Source organism: Vicugna pacos, chromosome 1 (genome assembly GCF_048564905.1).
Source record: "Vicugna pacos chromosome 1, VicPac4, whole genome shotgun sequence".
NCBI classification, from domain to species: domain Eukaryota; kingdom Metazoa; phylum Chordata; class Mammalia; order Artiodactyla; family Camelidae; genus Vicugna; species Vicugna pacos.
In genome coordinates, this window is record NC_132987.1 from 123,265,319 (window position 1) to 123,290,934 (window position 25,616).

The following is a 25,616-nucleotide window of genomic DNA, read 5'->3' on the forward strand; positions in this document are numbered from 1 at the left end:
TAGCTAGGGTGGGGAAGCACGCTGGGACCCGGGGTTGGGGGGCGCACTGGGACCTCGGGGATGCTCAGAGTCAGGCCATGAGGCCTGGCAGGTGCTGGGTCAGGGACCAGGCCTGGCGCATTATCTTGGATCCTGAGCATGGCCTGTCCAGCTCCTCAGGGACCTGGTCCCCCCACCTTGTCCTTTACTTACCGCAGTTCCAGCAGCCAAGCCGGGGTGCCCTCACTGGTTTCCTCTATGGTGAGTGTGTTTCTTAGAGGGGAACAAGGAAAATAAAGCCAACCGGGTGAACTACCTCCAGTGGCCACAGGGGACATGGGTGGGAGAGGGGTGTCTTGGGAGCCGACCCCACTGCTGGGAAAGGCTCTGTTCGCCTTCACCGAGGAGCCAGGTGTCTGGTCATGAGGACAGGCTGAAGGAAGAAGGCGTCCAAGACTGGGACCCACCTGGCAGTTCCACTCATAAAGGGCACATGGCATGTGTTGATTTATCAAGTCCACACAGGCTCCACCCAGAGCTCCCGGCGGACAGGGGCATAAACAGGGCACTTCCAGGGGGGCATCAGGGAAGTGGAAAGTCTCACTCCATCCACTTCTCCCCACACACTTAGCCTGGCTGCGCGCTCTGTGGCTTGCTCCTCTGCCCTTGTGCAGTGCCCCTTTGGGCCTTCTGGAAGCGGAAGCTCAGCACCTGGGGGGAGGTAGGGAGGGGGTGCCCGACGCCCTCTTGTGCCCGTTTTGCTGGCCTATCAGGAGTGCACACTCTGCTCCTGATGCTAGGGCTCTGCACCTGAACCTCACAACAGCCCACTCTACAGGTGAGGAAGTTGAAGCACCTGAGGTCCCAGCGTGGGTAAGCAGTACAGCTGGGATTTGAACACAGGCAAGGTGGTCAGACCAGTGTGCTCTACTGTCTCTGGGGCAAACCCAGGGCTAGACCCCTCACCCCAACTCAAGACAGGTGGAAACGGGCACTCAGGTGGACACAGGAGACGTGCTGGAGAACGGGGGCCAGGGTCAGGTGTCCCCCAGGACTTTGAGGCAGCTGTTCTTCAGAGGCCCTGGCTCTCCCTGTCCCTGTCTGGAACCGAAACGCCTTCAGATGCAGTGACCAGGGACAGCCAACGTACATTGACCACTCAGGGTGTGCCAGGCATGGTACTGAGCTAGGATCACCCCACCCAAGGCTCACAACACTCTGGAGCAGGGACCCTCATGATCCTTGTTTTGACAATTAGGGAGTGAAGGTTTGGGGGGTGGGTGTGGACTGCACAGGGTCATGCAGCTAGAGGTAGCGGGGTCCAGATTTGAACCTAAGTGACTGAATGGCTTCCCTCCTGTCTGAGTAAGACCCAACTGACTAGATCTGCTCATTTCATCAAAAGCCCACAGAGCCAAGTTTTCATGGGCCTTAATTTCACAAACCATTTTTGACTCTTAAAACATTCACCTCCTTGGCTAAAGGCACCACTTAGGAGAAGAGGAGGGGGCTTACTGAAATGGAGCTGGTGTGTCACAGGCTGGCAAAGTCTCCATTGAAAGTTCTGGTCAGAGCCAGCCTCCATCTCAGCCAGGTCCAAGGGTTTGGTGCCTTTCATGATGGAGTCTGGACTGTCTCCTCTACCAGAGGACTCCTAGGTACCAGGGCCAGCTCGAGCTGTGCCTCCAGGAGAGGGGAGTCTCCAGGGACTGGCCTCTTCCAGGATAGAGATGGACAATGCTAGGACAATGGGGACCAGAACCACCCCCAAGACTGGCTGTGGTGTGACTTTCGGTAGGGAGTGTTTGGACCCATCATCCATCCTCCACCATCAACTGTAAAACATAACATTGTTTTATTTAACACAGACACATTAAGCTATGGCAGGTTATGGATGGAAGACACATTCTTGTTTCAGACCTGTTAACATGTGAAGAGTATGTAACTTAGAATTGATAGAATACAGTAGTTAAATGTGCTAAAATAAGAAATTAAACCATGGTTCATTCATATAATGAAAGTCTATGCCACTATTGAAAGAAATGTGTAAATAAAAGAGTAATGATAACAGGAAAAGATGCTCATATGTTGATAAGTTTTTAAAAAACAAATTATAAAACCACTGTGGTTTTGGATAACCAGAATATCTGTATAAAATATTTTGAAAATCTGTTTGAAAATATCAGATCACTAGCATAACAGAGAAGACTTTCTCTGAGGGGTGAAGACCCAAGAAAGATTTTCCCTTTGAGGTTTGTGGTGATTAGTACGATGCGTTAGTCAGCCCAGCTGCTGTAACAAAATACCCTAGACTGGGCAGCTTAAACAGACATTTATTCTCCCGCAGTTGTGCAGGCTGGGAGTCCAAGACCAAGGTGTGGACAGGGTGGGTGTCTCCTGAGGCCTCTCTCCTCGGCTTGTAGGCAGCTGCCTTCTCCCTGTGTCCTCACATGGCCTTTCCTCTGCACAGACAGAAGGAGAAGGAGGAAGAGACAGACACAGTGCAGCCCCTAATAAAGACAGTGGACAAGAAGTTGAGACACTAAGCAGTACTTCTGAGTCTCATAGGCTGGGGGAGACAATAACTGGGCAGAGCCTGCTGCAAGAATAACTGGTAGGAGGCTCTGATAATAACCCAGACCTTCTGCTGGAGCAGCGAGTCCCACAGCAAAGGAGTAAGGCTGAGGTGTAAAGGATCAGCCCTCGCAAAGACCGAAACCCAGCATCCAGACGGCTCACTTCCACACTGGACCCAGCTGACCTGCTCTCCTTCCCACTGCCAGCCTGATGCAAGGGAGCCAGGAAATAAATGATCCAAAACCAAAGGGGGAAATTGTATCAATTAGCTATCATATAAATACATATGTATTATTATATAAATATATTACATAAATATATACATATTATATAAATATATACAATTATCTATTATATAAATATATAGTATTATATAAATTATATAGATATATACATTTAAATATACATATTATATAAATATAATTATGTAATGTGTAATTATATATTACATACATACACAGTATATAAATACATATTATATAGATCTGTAACTATATATACAACTATACATACACATGTAATCCACAAGAGAAAAGGGTATCGGCATTATTGGACAGATTTTAAAGTAACTCTAAAAACTATGTATGTTCAAGGAAACATTATGAGATGGAAATTTTCATCAGATAAGCAGAATCTATAAAAAAGAATAGATGGAAATTTGAAAACAAAAATAGAGTTACTAAAATTACGAATTCAGTGGAGGAGTTTAACTACAGACCACACATGGTGGAAGAGGTGATTGTGAACTGGCAGGTAGGTCAGAAGAAGGTAGAAGCAGAGGGAGAGGACTGTCCCAAGAAAGTGAGAAGTGACTTTCAAACCACTGCAAGAAAAGTAAGGCAATAACAAAACTCAACCGACCTAACAAAGTCATAGAGACAGATAAAGGGCAGCAGCAGAAATGCAAGCAGAAGACATTCGTGCAGCGTGACCTGTGCTCCCCGACACCTTCGTTCTGGTTCTGTTACGATGCCATTTTACAGACCTGGAAGCTGAGGCACAAGTCTCAGATCCAAGGTCACCTGGTTAGTGAAAGCAGCAGAGCAAGGATTCAAGCAAAGGAGATTAAACCAGCTCTAAAACAAGGAAGTAGAATGCAGCATATAAAATAAGAGAGTAAGAATAAACAAGGTAACCATATAGATAGCAATGGGTTAAATTATTCTGTTTAAAGGCAGTGGCTCCCTACCTGGGTCAAAAAATGCAACTATGTTTATAAGAGACACAACTAAACATTAGGGGGAAAGGGGAAAAATAAAAGACAGAAATGCTAATAGCTGGTAACAATGTTCGTATCAGATAGAGTGCGTTCTAAACCACAAAGCATGAACTGGGCAGAGAGGTCTGCTACACTAGGAACAGTCCATTCCACCAAGAAGCAGGTAGGAAAATGCAAGGAGGAGTCTGCCTTTTGTTTTGCTTTGTTTGGTGGGGGGATTAGGTTGGTTTATTTATTCATTTTAATGGAGGTACTGGGAACTGAACGGGACGCCGTGCGCGTGCTGAGCACATGTCCGACCACTGCCTACCCTTCCCCCTCACTCTTCTTTAGGTGTTTAACTACCAACATCTCTAAAGCCTCATCCCTGCCCCTTCTTTCTTCCCTACATCTGGGCAGGCAGAGAAGGGAGACTGGGAGACGCCCTCTTTGGTACCCATGGGGAATTGAAACCACACACGCACCTGCCTGTGAAGGGACCCTCACTGCGGCCCCAGCCCTGCCACAACGGAAACCCCAAGTGTGTCTCCTTTCCTGCCTCTCCAGCCATTCTCAGACCTGCTTAGAGTCCCGTCCTGCTCTCCCCAGGAAGCCCCACTGTGAGGGGTGGGCTTTTTCACACCCTGTGTGTGTGTGTGTCTGTGTGTCTGTGTGTGTCCATCAGTCAACAGCTGAACCAAATTTTGGGTGAGGATCCATCTTCTTTCTGAAAGGTTGACCCACGACAAAACTAAGCATAGAGAGAATCTGAATCACATGGTTCATAAGCTCATGATATTTGCATAGGGAGAGAAAGTAAGGACTTGGAAGCCAACAAAAATTATGTAATATTTGTAATCACCTGTGGAACACTTGCAGTATGACCACATATTAGGTCTTTAGACAACCCCATTAAATTGTAAGCAAAATCATACAGAGGGCGGGTTCTGCCCAGGACGTTGAAAGCTGGAAGATCAACATCCCAGTATAAAAGCAAGAAAAGCTGGACAATTAAGAAATCGTAGCTTTTCTTAAACCTATCGGAAAGCTGGGATGGCAGCCTTCTTGTCTATAAGCTTTGGGTCCCTCTCTAACCTACCCCCTATTATCAACCTTTCCAAGTCCACTGCAGGGCAGTGAGGAAGGTGGCCTTTCTCTGCAGAAACCACTCCACCTGGGCCCTTCCCTAACGAGGCCCCACTGCTGACTGTCCCCAGGCCCCAGACGAGGCTCAGACATCCACAGTCCACCTGAAAGATGTGGGTCCTCACCAGTTGTACTGCTGGGGTCTGGGGCACGTCCTAGACACAGACCTCATGCCTGTCACAGCAGGGAGACGAGACAAGGCTCCACAGGGCTCAAGGTGCGGGCGGGAGAGTGGCAGTCCAGGACACAGGCTGAGGGTCACCTCAGACGTGGGGCCGTGTTACCAGTCTGGGAGACAGAATCTGGGGCTTCATAGGGTCAGTCAGCTCGGCATTCTGCACAGCGATGCTTCTCGAAGTCTGATCCTGGACCAGCAGCAGCCAGGCTTCCTGGGAACGCATTACAGGGGCCCCTGCCCAGGCCTGATGGGTCAGAGGCTCCGGGGTGGGGCCCAGCGTCTGTGTTTCGTGAGCCTTGCTGGAGATCCAGGTGCTGCTCAGATGGGAGGCTACAGATGAGCTGCCAGGGAATCTGGAGAAATGCAGGTTCTGACTCAGTGGGTCCTGGGCTGGGACGGAGAATCCGGAGTCCGATCAAGCTCCCAGGTGATGCCAATCCACTAAAATTTGGGCCAGTGAGGAGCGAGCCTCCAGGACAGTGGTTCTCAGCCTCGGCTGTGCATGGCAATCACTTGGAGAGTTTGGGGGGAAAAATGCTCATGCACACCACACCCTCCCCAGCCCCAGCCCCATGCGCTCACTACCTCTGGAGATGGGATCTGGCCCTGGTGGTGCAGGTGCAGCCAAGGGGGAGAATTGCTGCTGTGGAGGGAAGGCCTGGGCTCCCAGAAATAGGGTGTTGGGTGGACCTACAACATGCAGCCTGCTCGCCTCCCCTCCAGCCCTGCACCGAGTCAGGAAGAAACGCATGGGCGAAGTGCCCTCGGGGGCTGCCCGCTGCACACCAGAGAGGTTGCTCTGGAACAAGGTCACCTGGTCTCCGTGGTGGATGGAATCCACCTTTCAGTGACATCGGGGAACAGGGGGTCCTGGTAAGGTGGATGCCAGGTGTCAGTACTTAATGCTAGGGAGACTGGGAACAAGTAATAGTGTCACCTAGAAGGAGAGGAATCAGTTTCTGAGCCCTGGGAGTTGTGATGGCAGGGCCCTGGGGATGAATCTGACCCCTGCTAAGCTGGCAGGCCGAATTCCAGGTCTTTGGGACAAAATCCCTCAAGTCACCACAGTGGGGGCTCCTGGCTCCTCCCCAGTTGCTTCCAGGGCTGGTAAGGGAGGGCCCTGCAATTAGCCAGGCGAGACCATGAAGTGGCTCTCAAGGATTCCCCCAGAGGGACTTGTGGCCATTTTCAAGGGTCCCTGTGTCCCGGAGCAAAGGAAACCCTCTGGGACCCTCTGAGGTTATTACATTGCTCTGAAGGGGCTGCAGTCAGCAACTGAGATCCACTGGCCAAAGTGGGGCTTCGAAGGCCAGGTGAGAATGGGGTCTCACCCTGAGTCCAGCTCATGGTGGGCCCCGGGGGAACCAGAGGTCCAGATTGCGGAGTGGACACAGGCACACTTGATGGGGCCTCCTCACTCGTCCGCCCGGCAGGAGGGAAGGAAGGGCTCCCTATAGAAAGGGCATCGCCCACCCTGCTGCCCAGATGGCAGACTGGAGGGACCACATCCCTGGGAGCGAGCCCTGCAGGTCAAGACCCCACTCAAGGCTCGAAGGCACAGGGTTCCCCTAAACCCACATCAAAGCCCTAATCCCAGCACCTCAGAACGTGCAGTATCTGGAGAAAGAATCTTTAATGAGGTAATTAAGTTAAAGTGAGGTTACTAGGGTGGGTCCAATCTGACCAGGTCCCTAGAAGAGGTGATCAGGGCACAGACACACCCAAGGGGGACGACCATGTGGGGACATAGGGAGGAGATGGCCGTCTGCATGCCCAGGAGAGGGGCCTCGGAAGGGACAGCCCAGTGACACCTGGACCTCGGGCTCCCAGCCTCCAGGCTGTGAGAAAATGCATTTGTGTGGTTTCAGCTCCAGCCTGCTGTGTGTGTTACAGCAGCTGGAGCAAACTGACACAGCCTACAGCCCCCTGGACCTCCCCAGGGCAGTCATGGGGCCAACACGCCTGGAGAGCAGCTACATCCGGGTGGCGGGCCCATCACAGCTCCTGGCACCTGGGCTGCAGCCACGGGCCTGGTACCCACCCAATGCCCTTCTCCCACCTGCCAGCCAAGGTGATCAGAACGCAGGGCGCCTCTGCTCTGACCTCCGGGTCTCTGTCACCCGCAGCCCTGGGGAGCCTGCCCACGCCACCCCTCGGGCAAGCCAGGCCTGCCTGGTGGACAAGATGCAGGAGCTTCTCACTCCGGGCGTGTCATGACGGTGCTCCCCGGGGTCTGGTGGTCTGGAACAGGATGGAATGTCCCCCAAGAGAGGACAGTCGCTGCATGTTGCACTGACCACCATGAAGGGGTGGCCTCCATGCCTGGGTTTCGGTCATGTCGCCCACATCTGGGCCAGCCGTGGTCAGGGGCCTGTGACCACCACGGGCCGTGCGAGGAGGAATGGGGAGTCGGGGCACTGCGCCTGGGGGAGGCCGTCCGGGCGGGAGGGCACTGGCCCGGCTTTGACCCTGGAGCCACCAGCGCTGCACTCACAGCCTAGTACTCAGTCCCCTTGTGTCCTTGGAAACAACTTGTGGTCATTTCGGGGTCTGGACCCCAGATTCAGTGTCCCCAGACAAGCAGGCTTCTTGTGGGCCATCCCCACCTCTTCTGCCCTGGACCAGCGTCCCAGGGGAGACCTCAGACCTTCCTGGGAAATGGGCCAGGTCTCCTGGGCAGGTCATCAAGCCTCCTGCACTGTGGCTTCTGTTCCCAAGACCCCGTATTGGGGGATGAGACCTCCAGCAGGAACCCAGGTGTGAATTGTTCCAACCTCCTCCTCCAGGAGCCAGCGGTGCCTTCCAGCCTCCGCCAGCAACCTTTTGAGGACGGGGTAACCGTTCATCATGCCCAGCTAACTGCTCTCTATACCAGGTTAATTAGTCTCCATGCCTTGCTGACCCACTCTTTATTCCAGATCACTTTTTATGCCGAGTTAACAATCCTCTATACTGGGTTAACTATTCTTTATGCCTGGTTAACAGTTCTTTACACCAAGTTAATTATTCTTCATGCCTAGCTTAACTACTCTTTGTGCCTGATTAACTACTCATTATACCAGGTTAATTTTTTTATGCTGAGTTAACAATGTTTCATGCCTGGTAACAATCCTCTATAATGGGTCAGCTCTTCTTCATACCAGGTGAACTACTCATCAAACCTGTTAACAGTTGCTTATGCTGGGTTAACTACCTTTTACCCTGACCGAGTTACCTCCTCTACGCGGAGCTCACGACTCTTCACATGGGGTCCCCTCTGCCCCAGTCACTGCTGTGTTCCCCCGCCAGTAAGCGGCAGGGCCGGCACCTGTCCCCTCCCCACGGCCCCCTGGACGTGACTCTGAGATGGTCTGAGTAGCTGCAGGAGGCCCTCGTGATCTCATGGAAACGCTGGAACAGGAAAGTGGTGATGCTGCTACTGGGGATACAGGGTTGGAAACCATGAGGTCTGCACAAAGTGCCTCATTTTTACCCTCAGTCTGAGATCCTCATCGACTTGATCTGGCCAAGTGTGGACAGAAGAGGGGATTATAAAGTAGAACAAGAGGGACAAACAGGAGCCAACGAGGGATGTGAGATTCAGCCCCTTGAGGGAGAGCGGAGCCGGAGACACCGAGAGCTTGGAGGTAATGGGCCGAGGTCACGGGGGCAGCCAGGGCCAGGGCGGCTGGACGGACAGGCCTGGAAAACCACGTCCTCTTGGAAAACGCCAGGAAGCGTGCCAACTCCGGCCACGCCAGCACCCGGCCGGGCTTCAGGCCACTGCAAGCCCCAGCACCGCTCCCGCTCTCAAAGAAAACTCAGCTTATGTTGTTGACGAAGTGCCACTGCCCGCGAGCTTAGAGAACTAAATCTGTGGAAGAAACTGCTCAAGAATGCTCTACTGACTGTACTTAGTGATTTATCCCCAGTCAGGAACTGCTCTTAGCGTTCAGAACTTAAGCAACGAGATGTCTGCTCCGAGGCTGCAGGTTGATACACTCTTTAGCTCCGGGGAGAAAAATCCACCCACCCAGCGGCTCTGGCGGAGCCAGCACTGCCCCCTCCTCTCCGTGGGCGGGGCTTTCCCTCTGCGCGGGAGGGGGTCTGCGCTGGGGCTTCCTAAACCGGCCTTAACGAGACTGTGGCAATGCTGTGAGTGGAAATGTCTCAAGTGAGCGCAGCTCCCCAACCCTCGATGTGCCCAGTGCGGCCCCAGCGAGGGAGGCCAGTGCCGTGACCGGCTCCCGGCACCCCTTCCCCACTGTCCCGGCTGCTGATGGGAGCCACGGGGCGCGCAGCCCCAGGGCCACGGGGAGGAGGGCTGTGCGGCAGGGAAGCATCTCTGGGCTCCGAGCCGCTGGACACACTGACATCCTTCTGACTTAGCAGCCAAGGGAAACAGGAGTCCGTGCAGCTTCCATCCTTCAATGTGTGCAGATCCTGGGGGGCTGTGTCCCCAGCAGAACGCATGGGACCGGGGGTGAGGGGTGGCAGAGGACGACTCCTCACCCTCTCCCAGGGACCCAACCGGGAGCCTGTGCACCCTGACCCCGTCAGGATTGGCTGGACACCTTTGTACCAGGGGACACAGTGAGATCTCCACCCACCCAAGATGCCACTGTCACCAGTCCCTCGGCTCACTGAAGTGGGCACGTGGCTGGACAAAGTACTACAGCGGCAGCCGTGACCGTGAGGCATGCAGATTCCCACTGAGCGTCTGGAACTCCGGGGACTCACAGGGCACCTGCCAGGCCCCCTGGGGAGTGAGCACGGAAAACGGCCACCCGATCAGCCATCACCAGGCCAGGATGCGATCAGCAGGGCCTGTGACCCACACCGCACAGCACGGCGGAGAGTAGGACCAGCAGGGGACCTAGAACAGGACGAGGATGGGGGGCTTGGGACCCCCACACGGGCGACCAGGCCGTCCCACCCGCCTGCTAGCCTCGTTCCTCAGGAACTGCGGCAGCAGGCTGGAGTCGCCTTCCCCGAGAGCCCGCCCTCCTGCCATCTCTGCACCCGGGCCCGCACCCAGGCTGCCATCCTCCTGGACCACACACGGATCTGCTGCTCCGGCTGGGACGGTCCTTGAGAACTGTCTCCTCAGAATAACTTGCTAAGTCAAGATGTTGGCAAAATCACAGGGGGCCCCGTCCCTCTGCCCTGTCTCGAGAAGCATCATAGACCCCCTCCAGGCAGATGCCCCTCAGGGGGGAATCTGGCAGAGGCTGCATATACGTAAAGCAGACATCACGGATGCTCTGACCCAGAATTCTACGTAGCACTAACAGAGCGGACCAGGAGGCCGAGACACAGATGAGCCCAAGGATGCCGAGAACCAGGTCACGGGAACGTGGCCACTGTGTACCCATCAGGTCGAGTGCAGGGCTTTTTAACCCTGCACAAAGTGACTTGTCCTAAGGAGCAGACGTTGCAACAAGTACTTTGTTCAGCATCCCTTCCTTTCAGAGCAGAGACCTCACCATAATCAGACTGCAAACTTCTTAACTGAATCCAGGGCACTTTAAGTTTCCAACGAGGCCACGCCAGGCACAAGGCCACCTCTGCCTGGGTCCGGAGGTCGAGACACAACCTCACTCTGCCTCTGCCCCATCCACGCTAGATGTAGCCTGTATCACTCAACACTCTAGAACGAAAAGCCTGGGGCTGACCTGCCCATGAACTTGACCTTCCGCTGCGTCATGCCGCACTTCCCACGGGGACCACGGATGGACAGGCTGACCTGCAGGACAGTGGAGTCCAGAGTCCTGGTGACTGAGGCACTAGAAAAACGGCTCAGCAGCACCTCAGAAGAGGGGAGACCGCTCCTCAGGACCAGGTACTGAGACCCTGGGGTGGGGGCGCCAGGCCAGGGACAGTTCAGCACACGGCGCAGCCGGGGTACAAAGTGGGATGTGCTCACATGGCCCACGGTGCCCATCTTCACCTCGACAGCCTCACCGTCCTCGTCCCCCCAGGAATCATGCTCACACCAGCCAGAAATGAAACACAGGGAACACAAAGCATATTCAATAAAAGCGTGTATTAAAGCCTTGACTGGAAACTGGTTAGTGATTAAGGCACTCAGACGTTACGGTCCCCCCGAGGCTACAGCACGTGGCTTCTCCCAGCACACCTGAGTCGGAGCGCACGGCCGAGACGCCACTGCCCGGGCCAGGGGCTCCGTCCTGCTTCCCGACTCACGGCCCTGCTCTCAGCCCAGCCGCCAAGGGCCAAGGAAGAGCAATTTTCCAGAAACTACCATGCTAATATCGAGCTCAGTGGAGTCTACCACAAATTTTTTTATAAACAAAGAGTAGAAAGTAAAAATCTGCAGGCTGCTATAAAACACGCAGCCACGTTTCACACTCTAAGTCGCTATCAGATGCCCGAGAAGGCAGAGAAGTAGACTGAAGAGTTTGCTAAGGTTGTTTCTCAGTTGGTGAAGGCCTGAGGGCAGAACCGTTCATTGAGACGCAGAGCTGCATCGTGGACAGCCGGCCGCCCAGCTGTCTGTTGACGCTCTTACCGCGGTGGCCATGTAGGCTCATCGGACTCTAACTTGTGACCCGGAGTGAAGGGCGGACACCAGCCTCCCACCTTCCAAAGCTCAGGGTTTCTCTAAGTCAAAGCAGTTGGGCAACTGGGACTATTTTCAGGTCTCTTTCAACAAAGGCAGCTCACGGTGACCTCACGGCCTGCTGTCCCCACCAGGGCACTCGGACTACTAACTCAAGTCTCGCACCTTGACCTGGAGGAGGTGGAACCACTGCATGCAGCACCCAGGCATCGGACAGGCCCCGAGCCCTCTCAAGAAGCTGCCTCTGAAGGGGCTTCTCGAATGTGCCCGAGACAAGGGGCGAGGCTGGGAGCTGGGTCGTCTGACAAGCGGGACAGGTGCCGGCACCCCCTGTGCTGCGTGGGGACCGTCCCACCGCCCGGCACACGCCGCCCCCAGGGCACAGAGCCCAGCGGAGAAGGTGGCCAGCGCGCGGCCCCTTCCTCCCAAGGCGGACCTGCGGTCACCCACCATCCCTAAGTGACCGTGGCAGGCAGGCAGGGCGGGCCCAAGACTCAGGGAGCACTTGTAAGGGCGCGGGACTGCCCTGCTGTCAGTGGGGCCGGAGCTATGATCCCCGAGTACCGCCCTCGGAGAGGCTGTTTCACACTTGATGTTCCAGGAAAGATACAAATTAAAAAGCCATCCCGTATGTGGTCCGAACTTTGCTAGTAAAGTTTTCTGATGGAATCTTTTAGGTGGGACAATAAAATCCAACAATTACTCAAAAAAGAAATTTCAATGCTACTTGGTGTGGCCGCGGCCAAGCAGCGTCAGGCTGTGTCCTGGGACCCGGGTCCATGGAAAGCCGTCTGTGGTTCTGGGGAAACGAGGGTTCCACGAGGACATGGACACACTCTCCCTCCTGCTGAGCTGCATGCGGGGCGGGGGACGGAGGGGAGGGGGTCTGCACGCAGCTCGCAGACCAGACGGGTTACAGGGCTGGATGGAATGTGCAGGCTTCCTCCTCAAGTCAACAACCAAACAACAAAGAAAACCGTGACAGGCTTCCTGTCTCAGGGACTAAGCAGAGAAACAAGAGAAAAGGGACAGAAGCTCACAGGCCTGTGCCGGGAGCGCGGCTTCTGACGGCCCCTCAGCCAGGGGCCAGGGCGGCAGCCCCGGGAGAGGCGCCGAGGCCACTGGACGCGCAGGAACTGCGTCTAGTTGTTCTCGAATCTCGCGTACGGGTTTTCTTCTTTAAACAAACCTGGAAACAGAACAGGCCTGATTACAAAGGCACGGAGGCAGCAGGACACACAAGTCAGAGCAACACGTAAAGTTTATCTGAAGCGTCACGGAGATCAAAAGCAGGACTTCGCAGGTTCAAGTGCTACCTTAACCTTTTTGAAAGTCAAACCACAGGTGACTTTAAAACTGAAGTGAAATTTACTGGAAACAAAAACTTCTAAGAAAAATAGATCATTAAGAAACAGAGCCTTGTTTGCCGATTCTCTCAAAGAGAAATTAAGAAATTTAAAGCCACTATCTTTTCCCTCAGTGGTTGGCTCATGCAGAAAAAAAAACAGAACAAAATCGCCTCAATTTAAATATGCTTAAAAATGCTCATTAAGTTTCAGAAGTAAGGTCACAAAAACAAGGTGCCATCGACTTAAGTGTGAAGGTGCTAAACACGGAGAAACCAGGAGTTTTCTCTTAATTATGGACACACACTCTCTTCGTCTCTTTAAAAATCTGTACCATGAACCCAGCACATCAGGAGCAACAAACCTACTTACCATGGGTTTTTTTGGGGGGGGGGATGGGGAAAAGGTAGGTGCAAAGGGGACGGTGCCCACCAGTCAGAGGAAGAGGGCGGGCCTCAGCCCGGGGGGAGGCACACTGCGGGTTCTGGGCAAAGAACTACCACTGCCAAGTATCAAATGCAAGCTGTCCTGTTAAGATCCTGCCACGGGGGGTGGGGGGACCTAGCTCCTGGCTCGACTTCTGGTTTAGAGGGAAAAAGAGACATAAACTGCTCCGTGACTAGGAAACCAAATGCCTTCTAAAGACCAGGAGAGGGTTCCATCTGCGCTGTGCTCCGTGTGTTACACAAACCAGGTGCCCTCACGTGCCCTCCTACCTCCCCCAGAACTCCGGGCTCCCCACAGTCCAGACCATTCGATGGGCACAAGTTAATCCCATCAGTGCAATCAGAGGCCAAACTGACCATCTTCACGACAGGGATAAAGCCATTCGGCAATGGTTACAGAAAGGCCTTCTCCCTGGCCAGGCCTCGTCAGGCAAAGGCCTGGGGCGGCACCGTGCTGTGCTTGGCAGGGAAAGACACTCTGTTCTGTGTTCAAGTGTGTGTGTGCACACACACAAGCACACATTCACCTCGCCTTTTATTTATGTTAATGTTAATCAGATGCCAAAAGCTCCTTTCTGTGATTTCAATTTCATGGGAAACCAAGCGCCGGGGAGCAGAACACGCCAAAAATCAGTACAGAACCAACTAAACACTGAGAAAACACTCCCTCTCCCCAAAGAAACAACAAAACAAAACCGGGACTAGCTCCCGGAAACCGAGGCAGCGCGGACTCAGGGTGGCTGCCCTTCAAGAAAGGGCCGCAACCATGGCGGGTGGAAGTCAGGTGCTAGCGGGCCGCCGTGAACCCCAACACTTCAGGAGCAGACGAGGGCCAGGAAGGCTGGCTTAGGGAGAGATGCTCGAAGGCTCCATCTCACAAGACGCCCGGTGGACCGTGGCGCCACTTGGGACAAAAGGCAGCTACTTCTCCTGGTGGGGACCTTCTGTTTGCAGGGCCGGGTCTGCAGCCCACACCCCACAGCAGACCCCATGGACATTTAAAACAGCCTAGGTGGCCAGACCCCACTTCCTGCCGGCTGAGATGGAGAGTCTTACCATATTTCCTTCTGATTTCATCATGTCTTGACTTCATCTCTGCTCTCCTAAAAAAACAAAAAGAAATCTCATCCAGCATCAAAACACAGTGTAATGTGAACAGCCGTGCCCCTCACTCCCTTCGGCATTGGCTGTGGGCTCGCTTGGTAAGACAGGGACGGCTCGGCCATGGCCACCCTCCCACGGGGACGAGCAGACTCTGGAGGCTGCTCCAGGGTCACCTCCTTTGAGTCTTCATTTCAATAAAAGCAATGCAAACACCCTGTACTGAGATTTGTAAATTTTTTTTTCATGTAAAGAAAACAAACCAATCAGCAAAAACCTCATGCCTGGTTTGGAAGACGGGGGCAGGTGGCTGTCAGTGACAGCGTGGACACCTCTCCGGCCCCAGCCCTCGCCAGCGGCGTGAGGTCAGCACCTCCCCCCACTGTAGCCCGGCCCCTCCTCAGGCAGGGTGATCCCCGCCTCCCCTGCCACCAAGGGCAGTCCTGGGGCCGCAATGCACACCCAGCGCCCCCTGCACACCCCCACCCAAGCGCCCCATGACCAGGAACGTGTCTGTCAGAGCACTGGCAACACGGGAGGCCCAACTCCAGGGTCCCCGTCCCCAGAGATCTCAGGCAGGCAGGGTACCTCGGTCCAAAGCTTTCCTCCGCCTCGGGGCCCCCGCTCACACAGCGCTGGATGGGCCATCAAAGCCTTGCCACTTGCTTCAGTAGAACCTGCAGCCACTAGCCGTAAATGGCAACATCCTGCCAGCCCCCAAACACCGGGGGGTGGCCACCAGCCAGGCCCCCCGCACCCGGTTCCCCATCCTTCAGGCCACAACCAAGAAAACCCCACAGACACTCAACATGCCTGCATGTCACACGTGGAGGAAACTTGGGGCACAGAAGCGTCACTCCCCACGCCTCCCCAACGCCACCTCACCTCTCCTCCTGCCGGACCCGCCTTTCCTCTCGCTCCCGCATGGCCTTCTCCTCGCTCTTGTCGGGCCCCCGGCTCCTCTTCCTTCTGCAGCAGCAGCAGCAGCAGCAGACGGCGACGCCCAGGAGGATGGTCCCCCCAATCACCGACATGGTGACGATCAGGGCCTCGAAGTTCACTGCAGGGGCAAACGCGAGAGTGAGTGCAGGGACCCGCCTGGCAACGCCCCTCCTGGGGGGGCCTCCAGAGCAAGGGGCAAGGCAGCGGCAGCAGGACCGCCGCCTCCTCCGTCTCTTGCAACCTGCCCACTAACCAGGAAGGGCTGAAGCAGCAGGCAGCTATTCCCACCACCTGCCACTGAAAGGCCGTTTCAAGCCCGAGAAGTCAGCTAAACCAGAGAGAAAGAGAACGCCCAGGTGTGTGCTGAGACTCTCACGCTAAACTCAGTCGCGTGGAAGGTGTGGAACAGGAAGTCAAGCCTGATGCAGCTTCTGCGGTCATCAGCGTCAGAGCCGACGGTCACATCTGCAGCCAACAGCCAACGGAACCAGCTCTGACAGTGGCGCCAGAGCACAAGCCGGAGTCACAGGCCGGCCAGGGGACGCCAGGGGCCTAAAAAGGGCTCATGGCCCTCAGATGACTTTAGGGTTTCCTGCAGAGACCACACACGTTTACAGGTTTCAGGTCTTCCCAACTTCTCTCGGGATTCACAAATTAAAACCAGCCAGTCAGTACTTTTCCATCCTGTCCAGCCAGAGCTGATCAGAGGCTGGGAGGCTCTGGAGGGAGCCCGCTCAGGACACGCTGTGACAGGAGCAGCATGGCCCATAGCAGCGCCACTCTCCCCTGGAACCAAACTTACAAATTATGCTACCACATGGAGCTGATTACCTCGGATCCCACTGCCTTCCTGGTTCGGGGTGGGCTGGGGCGGGGTCTGCAAGGTGAGAGCTTCTCCTCGGGGAGGAGCGCAGATCCCATGTGCCCCGGTGCCCCCTCCCCAGACCCACCTCAGGCCACCAGCGTGAAGGCACCCACCCTCAGGAACAGAGGTTACATCTGATCAAACACCTGCTGAGCTTTTAATCACGTGCTTTTCCTCCTCTGGCCTGTTCTGGACATGCAAAAACCGCCGGGAACAGCAGTGTCAGGAGGCCCCACCAGCAGAGGTGCAGCTGCAATGGAGCTCCAGAGCCGCCAAGTCTAAAAGCTGGTAAGATCGACCCGAGGGACAGCGGGCTCAAAACACACCTACCCCTAGCAGCTTTTCTAATTAGCAGCTGAGTCCAGCTATGTCAGCAAAACCAAAATCGCATCAGGAAGGGAAACAAAATCCGGGCCCCCTTCCCTGTGGGCCCTGCACCAGAGGGCCGGGACACCCACCACGGGACGCACAGGACCTGACAAAGAGACACGCTGCTCCTGGACCAGGGTGCAAATGTGAAGGTTTCATTTTTCTCCAAATGAACATATATTCTTAAGATCATTATGATCAAAACCCCAAAACAACTTTGCCGAGAACTGGGTAAGATGACTGCACAATTATCTGCAAGACTGACAAACCCCTACAGCACAGGCTTGAGTCAGGGTGAGGCGCTGCCGTGACAGCACCACGTGGGCCAGGAAGGTCCCCAGGGGCCCAGCCCCAGTTCCCCACTGTTCAGCCCCCAGGGCAAGGTCCCCTCAACCGCCTCCTCATCCCGGGGACCAGGAGCAGCTCCTGCTCAGAAACAGCCCGTTTCAGGTCCCTGCCAGCCGAGGAACGAGCCAAACAAGTCAACTGCATCTTCTCTCAGGAACAGGGGGCACCGCACCCCCAAGTCACTACCAAGCCTGCCTCCCAGCGCCCCTGCCTCCTGCCCTTCGTGAGCCTGTGTGGCATGCGGTGCACTGTTAGGTTAACTGAGCACAACCAGAACTTTCATGGCAGTGCTGATTTTGTGAGAAGCAATGAAAACATGGACTCACCCCAGCAGACGCCCCAGCGTGCAGAGCTCAGCTGGCAGAGAGAACCGGGGGGCAGGATTTTTGCCACCGGGTAGTCCAAGCACGCCTTGTTAGTGTTGCACCAGAGACACTGGAAGAGAAGGTCAGGCTCGCAGTGTGACCACTGAAGGCAGATGGCCGGCCTCCGACCCCCAGTCCCGCCACACTGCCTGCTCCCTCTTTGGCCCCCACCCCAACGAAGCGGCTCCACCCCTCCTGCCCACCCAGGCCTCTTTCAGGAGACAACTTAAGATGCCTAAGAAAAGCTATTAATAACCATCACTTAAAAGATCCCTGCACGCATGCAGCCCCTGGAGCAAGGGGACGCGGTCTGCTCCCGGGTCACGTGCTGACCGCGCGTGACTTACAGAGACGTTTTTCAGGCACTCTTCACAGGTCCTGTTTGTGCTCTGAGAACAAGCTGCAGGGAAAGAACAGACATCGCTGAGAATTCTGGGGCGGCAACCCCGGGGAGGGCGCTGGGCGGCACCCTCGTGCACCAAGCCCTCGGGGCACACGAGCAGTGGCTGCCAAGCCCCTGTAGGTGGCCCCGGCGGACAAGCAGGCCGCGCACACGTGCCCTGACCAGTGGGGTCTCCCGGGCAGGAGGGAGGCACCACACAGCAAGGCAGGCCATCCCCCCGCAGAGCCCTTACGGCAGACCCCTGTCTGCAGACGCCCCCCTGGCTCAGGAGCACACTGTCTGGAACCAAAGGCCACAGCAGTGCCAGGTCGGACTCCAGCAGGCCTCGGAACCCTGGCCCACGCCCCCAGACACCAGGCAGAAGGCGGTTCCAATTGCGCAGAGCACACCCCTCCCGGAGAAGCAGGGGTGGGGGCTCCAAGCACCCTTCACAGCACGGCTGCCGCGGGCAGGGTCAGACCCCAGGCAGGTAACAGCTCTGGAGCTCCGCTGACCAGCAGTGAGGAGCTAGTGCAGGAATGACTTCCAGGACACCAGCGACAGCAGCTGTTCACCCACACCACCCCCAAAACACACGCTCGCGGAACAGACCAGTGCAGACAGCACCAGAGTCACAACCAGGCACCGACGCACACCTGCCAGAAGACTGACGACGCCAAGCGCTGGCGCGGACGGGGCCTCAGATGCGCGGCCGGAGAGCAGCGCAGCCCAGGCACTTGCACACACACACGCTGCCCCGGACTCGGCAACTCCACCCCGGGCCGTGGACAGAAACCAGAACACACGCCCGGGGAGGTGGCAGCAGCCTGGCACATAGCAACAGCCAAGACCTGAAAACAGCCTAGACGTCTGGACGCCCCGCTCGGCCGCGGCCTCCACGTGGTCCTGGGCACTGCCGGGCTCCCTGCCAGGGCCCTTGGGCTCCTCCTGCCTGGCGCCCCCCACAACATGCTGCGCCTGGCGGGGCAAGAGGACAGGGGAGGTCATCGGAGGACGGACAGAGAAACTGGTACAGTCCCCCAACGGGACACTCTCCAGCCCTAAAAAGAAGCGCGCTGTCCACATAAAACACGGATGGAGCTTACAGACGGGCAGACTCAGAAGCCTCACACAAAGCCCACGGCGCACGGCCCGCTGTTCAGGAGCAGGCGGAGCCACCTGCAGTGGATGGACTGGAGAGCCTCGAGAGGTTGTGAGGCTCGAGAGAGGCCAGCGTCACAGGGGTCACTCACCCGAAGGCACACGTGAGATCCCTGCATTCTATCAGACTGATCTCAAAGGAAAAACGGGCACGCGCTGAGCTCATTAATGACGCGCGCAGGGAGGTGCGGGGGTAGCGCAGATGTCCGCAACTTCAAAATGCACCGACCGGAGGAGTCGGACACCCGGACGGACGACGTACAGCAGAACGAGATAAAACCAGCGGTGGGCGTGTGAGTGTTCACTGTCCAGTTCTGTCCACTCTCCTGTGCTTTTGAAGATTTTCATAAGTAACTGTAGGGGAAAAGAGCTTTCACTTCAAGTGACAATTTTATTCATCATGTTTACTAAGTGAGACTAAAACAGTGAACTTACTTTGAAATAGTTGAGGAGTGTTTCTATTCAATGGTGTAGTTCTTCTATATTCCATTTTAAAAAAATAAAATCCTACTTCACTCAAAGTGAAACGCAAGCCCATCCGTCACAACATACCACCATACAGCGGCTGTTGTCAGACAGTCCTCTTTTCAGAGCGTCTAGCGGCGTGCTGCTAGTTTGGGCTGAAGCTTATTTTAAACTTTTTAAGTACTCAAAACAACAGATTTTGTTCAGCCCCAGGAAGGTAAAGAAAATTAACACCCCTGAAACACCTCTCACTCCTCAAAGCACTGCTGGGAGAGGGGCAGGGTCACCGCTGACGTCCCCGGGGCCTGACCTGGGCGAAGGAGAAGCAGCCCCGTGGTGCTGCAGCGAGGACGACATCACTGAAAGGCCGATTCCTAGTTCTGCCCACTAAGCGCCAAGAAAGGACAACACCCGAAGCAGAGGGCCAGGCGTGCTGCCCAGGTCTTGGCTTGGACACGTAATTTTCCACTAAAAGGAAGCAGGCTCCTTGCAGAGAACAGCTGATTCCAGACCTGGGGCCGAGAAGGGACAAGCTCAGCCTGGGACAGCTCGCTGTGCCGGAAAGTGGAGCAGACTCACAGGTAAATGGCAAAGGACCCAGAAGCAGCTTGGAGGGTCCTCCCTGCCAAACCGGCACAATTTAACCACCCAGGTGCATGACAGTCATGGACTTGACCTCCTGAATGCCCCAAGGTTTCACACTGACACAAAATAAATGCAGAGAAGGACCACGAGCAGAGTCTCCACCGCAGTAAACACAGACGCTAAGACCGCGGGGCCTGCCGGTCTCAGAGCGCCCCTCCTGGTTTGTTTATACTTGGGAAGGGAGATCAGTACTTGAAAAGTTATCGAGAGCATCCCCACGACCACCTGCGGCCACATGACAAGAGGACAAGTGACAGCAGGTGCCGCCAGAGGGTGTGGGGAGGACAGTCGCAAGGGGCTGAATCCTCCCTAAACGTATCTGAGTCGTATCAGAAGAAACCCGCCAAGACCACAAAGCGGCCCTCAGAGAAGCGGCCAGGCCAGTGAGCGCAGACTGAGAGACATGGAGACGGAAGGCGGCCCGCGAGCTGGGCCCAGCGGACGCTGCTGGGATAATGTCAATCGCGGGTTCAAGTCTTGTGCCGGGGCGCCGCCCAGACCGTGCTGGCATGTGCGGGTTCTGGGGAGAAGCGCCCTTGTTCTCAGAGATGCTCCCTGACGAGTCGAGGGTAAGCGGCCACAGCACAACTGCCTGCAAAGGGTTTGGTTAAAACGGCACCAGCAGATACACACAGGTGGTGGCAGAGGCTGCAGGAACAGGAAAGGACTCAGGCCTTCGCTGCGCTATTTACTCCTTCAGCGTTTTCTGCAGCTTTGACCCGCTTCTCAGTAAACAGCGCTCAGGGGAGGCACAGCGGGAAACAGCCCTGGCTCCGGTCCTTCCTACGAACTGCAAGGGCGGCCGCGGGGGCGGGAGGAGGCAAGCGGCACAGGGATGTCCAGGTCCCCGTTACCGCTGGCCCTACACGAGCTAAAGACACACACCACCACCCTGTTCCCCTGGGCCAGTGTGAGTCAACAGAGGCCGGGAGGGAGGCTCTCCACGCAGGAGCGCCAGTCTTCAAGGGCCCTCCCCAAGGAAGCTCAGCGCCCCAGAAGGCTGTTCCTTACTCGCCTCTGGAAACACCCACGGGGTCTTGCGCAGAAAGGAAAATGCATTGACCATCTGCTATCCTGTTCAGAGACAGGAGGTCAAAGGTCACTCTCTGCATCTCATCTCATCCCGGGAATCAGAAACCTTGCGCTGAAAGCCCGCAGCCAGCGAACTCCGGCCGCGTTTCCAAGGTCTAATGCCGAATGTCATCGTCCTGACTTCCGAAGGCCTGCGGCTGAGAATCAACTTAGACCCTCCTTATCAGTGACCAGGGAACATTGAGCTTCATGCTCTTGGGAAACCAAAATAAAAAGGAGGAGGAGGGTACAACTCAGTGGTAGAGTGCGTGCTTAGCGTGCACGAGGTCCTGGGTTCAATCCCCAGTACCTCCCATAAAGGTAAATAAACCTAATTACTTCCCCCCAACAAAAAAATAAACAAACAAACTTTTAAAAGATAAAATTTAAAAGAAAAGGTTCTGCTACGACACAACAATCCATGCCGCATTCGAGTTTCAGGTGAGGCGACTGCTGCAGTACCAAGGGCACACGTCAGCACGTGTGAAGACGTACGTTTTCATAAACAAGGAAATGAGAAAGTACATATTTACTGTGGGCACAGCAGGCCACAGGGCTGCATTCAGCCCCTCCCTGGGCAGTGGAAAAGCCCCGGAATCTGCACAGTGGCCACACCGCATGGTGACAGGGCACAGAGCGTGCCTGCACTGTCAGTATCACACGAGAAACAGGGCAAAAAGTTCGTTTAAACAAAGAAGTTTTGGCCGTGCTACCACCTCTGCAGAGGAGTGAAGGGCACAACACAGGTCAAGACGCGGACGGATGGCGCCCACATCCAGCCCCTCCAAATCCATGCCCTGTGGCGAGGAGCCCCCGCCCCGCCCCCTGCGCTGGCCGCCACCCAGCTCCTCTAGACCCTCCATTTACTACAACAGGTTGAGGCCATTTCAAGGGTGGCCTTCCCTCAGGATATAAAGATGAGACTCTGGGATGGAGTCTGACCCCACACACAATTAAAGCAGGTCCAAAGCCCAGGAAGCTCTCTTTAATTCAATGAACTTCCCCCTGAAGATCTCACATACCTTGTGGGGGCCTGATGCCTCCCCTCCCAAGCACACGTTAGAGAAGACATCAGAGATGGCTGGTTCGGGATCAGTGTGATGGTGTTTGAATTCACACACCTGTGAGGGTTAATTTTATGTGTCAACTTGATTGGGCTAAGGGATGCCCAGAGGGCTGGTACCACACTGTTTCTGGGTGTGTCTGGGAGGGTGTTTCTGTCGAGCATTTGAGTTGGTGGACGGGTGAAAGCAGAGGGTCCTGTCCAAGGCGGGGGGCGGGGGGCATCACCTAAGTCGCTGAGGGCCTGAACAGAACAAAAAGGCATGGAAGCGCGAATGTGCTTTTTGTTGGAGCTGGGACACCCCTCTTCCCCTGGCCTTGGACCTGCGGGCTTGGACTGGGACGTACCCAATGGCTCAGGCCTTGAGACTCGGGCTGGAACTACACACCAGCCTCCCTGGGTCTCCAGCTGCAGACAGCAGATCACAGGACTCCTCAGCCTCACGATCACACTAGCCAACCCCTCATAATAACGCTGTCTCCATGGCTACACATATTCTGTAGGTTCTGTTTCGCTAAGGTGGCCAGGCTAATACACACAGCATCCTTGCAAGGAAGACAAAAATGTCTTAAAGAGTGCAGTCACATTCCTGTGGTATGACAAGCAGTAAAAATCTCACACCAAGCCCTCGCTACATGGGAAGGGGGGATCTCAGTGCTCAGTGTGGCTAGAAAAGGAGCTGCTTTTCTCCTGTAACACTAGAATGATAGTCTGGTTTAACTCCCAAACGGCCACAGGATGCAGTTACTCATCTCCCGGGGCATCTGCCTGCAGCTGGCACCCAGGGCAGTGTGAAAGGCAGAGCAAACACACCCTGACATCGCGGTGTGCACACCGTCGGCCGCCAAGGAGTTTCTTGTGCGATCACGACTCCTGGCTCCTGTGCACGCTGTTGGGTAAAAAGTACTGATTCCACATTTGTGCTGAAAACTCAATCTGGACCAGAAGTTCCCTCTACCGTGAAACTCGACTGCTGCATTAACATACAGCGTCACAAGTGTATACACAAGTCTGTTAGGAAGCGGACGAGAAGAAACTCAAGCAGTCTTGCACTGGAATAAACACCCCGTAAGGTCACAGAGGAAAGGTGCTTTGCTGTGCTAAACAGAAGTGAACAGAGCCCGGGCTGACGCGAGTTGGCCGGCTGGGCCCCAGCGTGTGAGGAGGCCTGCCTGTGGCTAGGCCAGCCTGGGGCTCTGTTCCTCACCCACAGCGATCACAAGGAACGCCACACACAGCAGCCAGCATGACGCTCCCAGATTAAACCCGAGATTCCACCCCGCCTCCAGCAGTACCTGTTACTGGAATTCCTTGGCCCTTAGGTCATCTGCTCCCCCTCACCTGCCTCCCAGCACTCTAACTGCTGTTTCCTGGTCAGGCTCAAGAACGCAGCGCCTGGACAGGACCCCTGCCTGCAGTCGCCACCGTGGGCCCGGCACCTGGCACAGGTGGTTACCAAGAACAGGTGGGATAAACCAAGGAAGGCTGCCATCTGCCCATGCACCGAAGGTCTGGAGAGTGTAGGAGCAGAGTAAGTCCAAGCGCTGGCCGCTGTCCCTGGAGCTCCCTGGAGGGGTCTACCCTGCCCCGTGGGCGTGAGTGTAGGGGCCACGCACGGGCCTCCCCGAGGGCAGCAGAGCGTCCCCTCAACACGCCAGCCGCGCCTCCAGAAGGGCCGGGCGCCTGGACTCTGACCACGACCCGCTGTGGGACAAGCAAGCTCTCGAGTTCCGACTCCGAGTCCACACCCGAGAGCTCCTTCCAAGAAGGTCGTGGCCACGTTACCGAGAGGACAGTGCGCCCGGCCAGGCCGACCCCGCGGGTCCCACGCTGAGCCAGGACAAAGGGCCGGCCTGCCGCCCACGCCCCGAGGCATGCGGCGGCCAGGCCCGCGGACGGACACTCGGGTGGCCCCCGGCCGCCCCCGCAGACCACGCGGGCCTGAGGCAGCGACCCAGCGCGGCGGTGGTCCACGCCCTCCGCCCTCCACGCCCCGCGTGACCCCAGCCCCGCGCCCCCCTGACTCCGACCCCGCGCCCTCGCGTCTCCCGCCCTCACCCTGCGCCGTGGCCGCCGGGAGAAGCAGCAGGAGGAGCGCGGCGCCGCCGAGGGCCAGTCCCCAGCGCGGCGTCGGCGCGCGGACCCCGCCGGACGCCATGGTGGCTGCGGCCCCGCCGGTCTGTCGGTCGTCGTCGGCCGGACGCGCCCCACCTCGGACCCTGGCCAGGGAGCCTCCGGCCGGAAGAGCCGCGCCGGAAGTGGGCGGGGCAGCGGCGGGAGAGTGCGCAACAGCGGCCCCGCCCCTCGCCCTCCGGCCCTCCCCGGCCGCTCGAGGTGCCCGCCTCCCGGCGCGGCGGGGCTCAGCGCGCCTGCGCGGCGGGAAGGCCGTGGGCGGCGGGTGGAGCGGTTGCTGCTCAGTGCGCCTGCGCGGCCCCGAGGCCGTTTCTCTCGGGCGCGCGGTGGTCCTGGCCCTCGGGGGGTGGAGGTGCTGCGGTCCTTCCTGGGCTGGTCCCGCGGGCCACGCAAAGCCCGCGCGCTCAGTCCCGACCCCCGCCCGGAAGACCTCCGCCCCGGGTGCCCGCACGCCCGCCACCCCGGGACGCCCCTTCACCTCCGCGGAGTCAGGGCTCCGGCCGGGGGCGGGGTTGGGGCGGGGAGCCGGTGGGCCGCTGCCGGCTCCCCGTCCTGGGACGGCGTCGAGAACTGATAAAGATACATGATGCGGAAGCCCAGGCGCTTTCGTTGTAAGGTTGTGTTTCCATAGCCAAAGTACAGTGGGTCTTGGGAATGGTACGGGGAGGTCAGAGACCCGTCTCCTAAACTTGCTGGGGTCCCTGACTGTGGCTTCCTGGGCCAGCCCGGGGCGTCCGTCGCACGGGAGGTGTCTGCCGGTTGGATCTAATTCAAGGCCCCAGCGTCATCTACTGTGTCAGGTTCCACTGCTGTCCCACACCTACCTCAACCCTCGAAGGAAGGGCTGCTGCAGTGAAATCTGGGCAGTGGGCTCTGCAGTCTAAGATGGAATCTGACGGGCCCCAGGTAAGCAGGTGTAGTCCCGACTGACCTCTCAGCATGCAGGGTTCAGCGGGGGGCCCCAAATCTTCCATACTTGCTCTCCCTGAGAGGGCCCCAACTGGTTAGAATTGAACTGGCCCACAACACCCAGGACCAGTGTAGAAAGACTTTTCTGAGCCAGGAGGACATGGTTGCCACATATCTGTGCCTCCTTTGATGTGTGGGGACCAAAGGTGGCATCACCTGGTCCTGCCCCATCACCAGCTGTGGAAAACTGGACCCAGCGGGGTGGGTCTCTGCTGAAGGTCACAGGACCAGGAGAGCGGTGCGTCAGGCTGTGAGGCTGGTGTCCCAACCCTGCCAGTTCCTACCTCCATGACCCTGGCTTAAGT

The 25,616-nt window shown here is 56.5% G+C and overlaps 1 protein-coding gene and 1 long non-coding RNA gene across 2 annotated transcripts; one reads left to right on the top strand and one right to left on the bottom strand.

Moving 5' to 3' along the window:
* The first annotated feature begins 59 nt into the window (after positions 1 to 59).
* On the top strand, positions 60 to 2,812 carry LOC140698828 (uncharacterized). The gene is made up of 2 exons (XR_012076810.1): positions 60 to 240; positions 2,450 to 2,812. It is a non-coding gene; the product is annotated as an uncharacterized lncRNA (long non-coding RNA).
* Positions 2,813 to 11,088: 8,276 nt separating this feature from the next.
* PTTG1IP (PTTG1 interacting protein) lies at positions 11,089 to 24,479 on the bottom strand. The gene is made up of 6 exons (XM_072970309.1): positions 24,268 to 24,479; positions 17,770 to 17,822; positions 17,384 to 17,492; positions 15,419 to 15,593; positions 14,489 to 14,535; positions 11,089 to 12,829 (listed from the first exon to the last, which is right to left on the bottom strand). The coding sequence occupies exons 1-6, from the start codon at positions 24,365 to 24,367 to the stop codon at positions 12,783 to 12,785; spliced, it is 531 nt and encodes a 176-aa protein (XP_072826410.1). The 5' UTR covers positions 24,368 to 24,479; the 3' UTR covers positions 11,089 to 12,782.
* Positions 24,480 to 25,616: the final 1,137 nt, after the last annotated feature.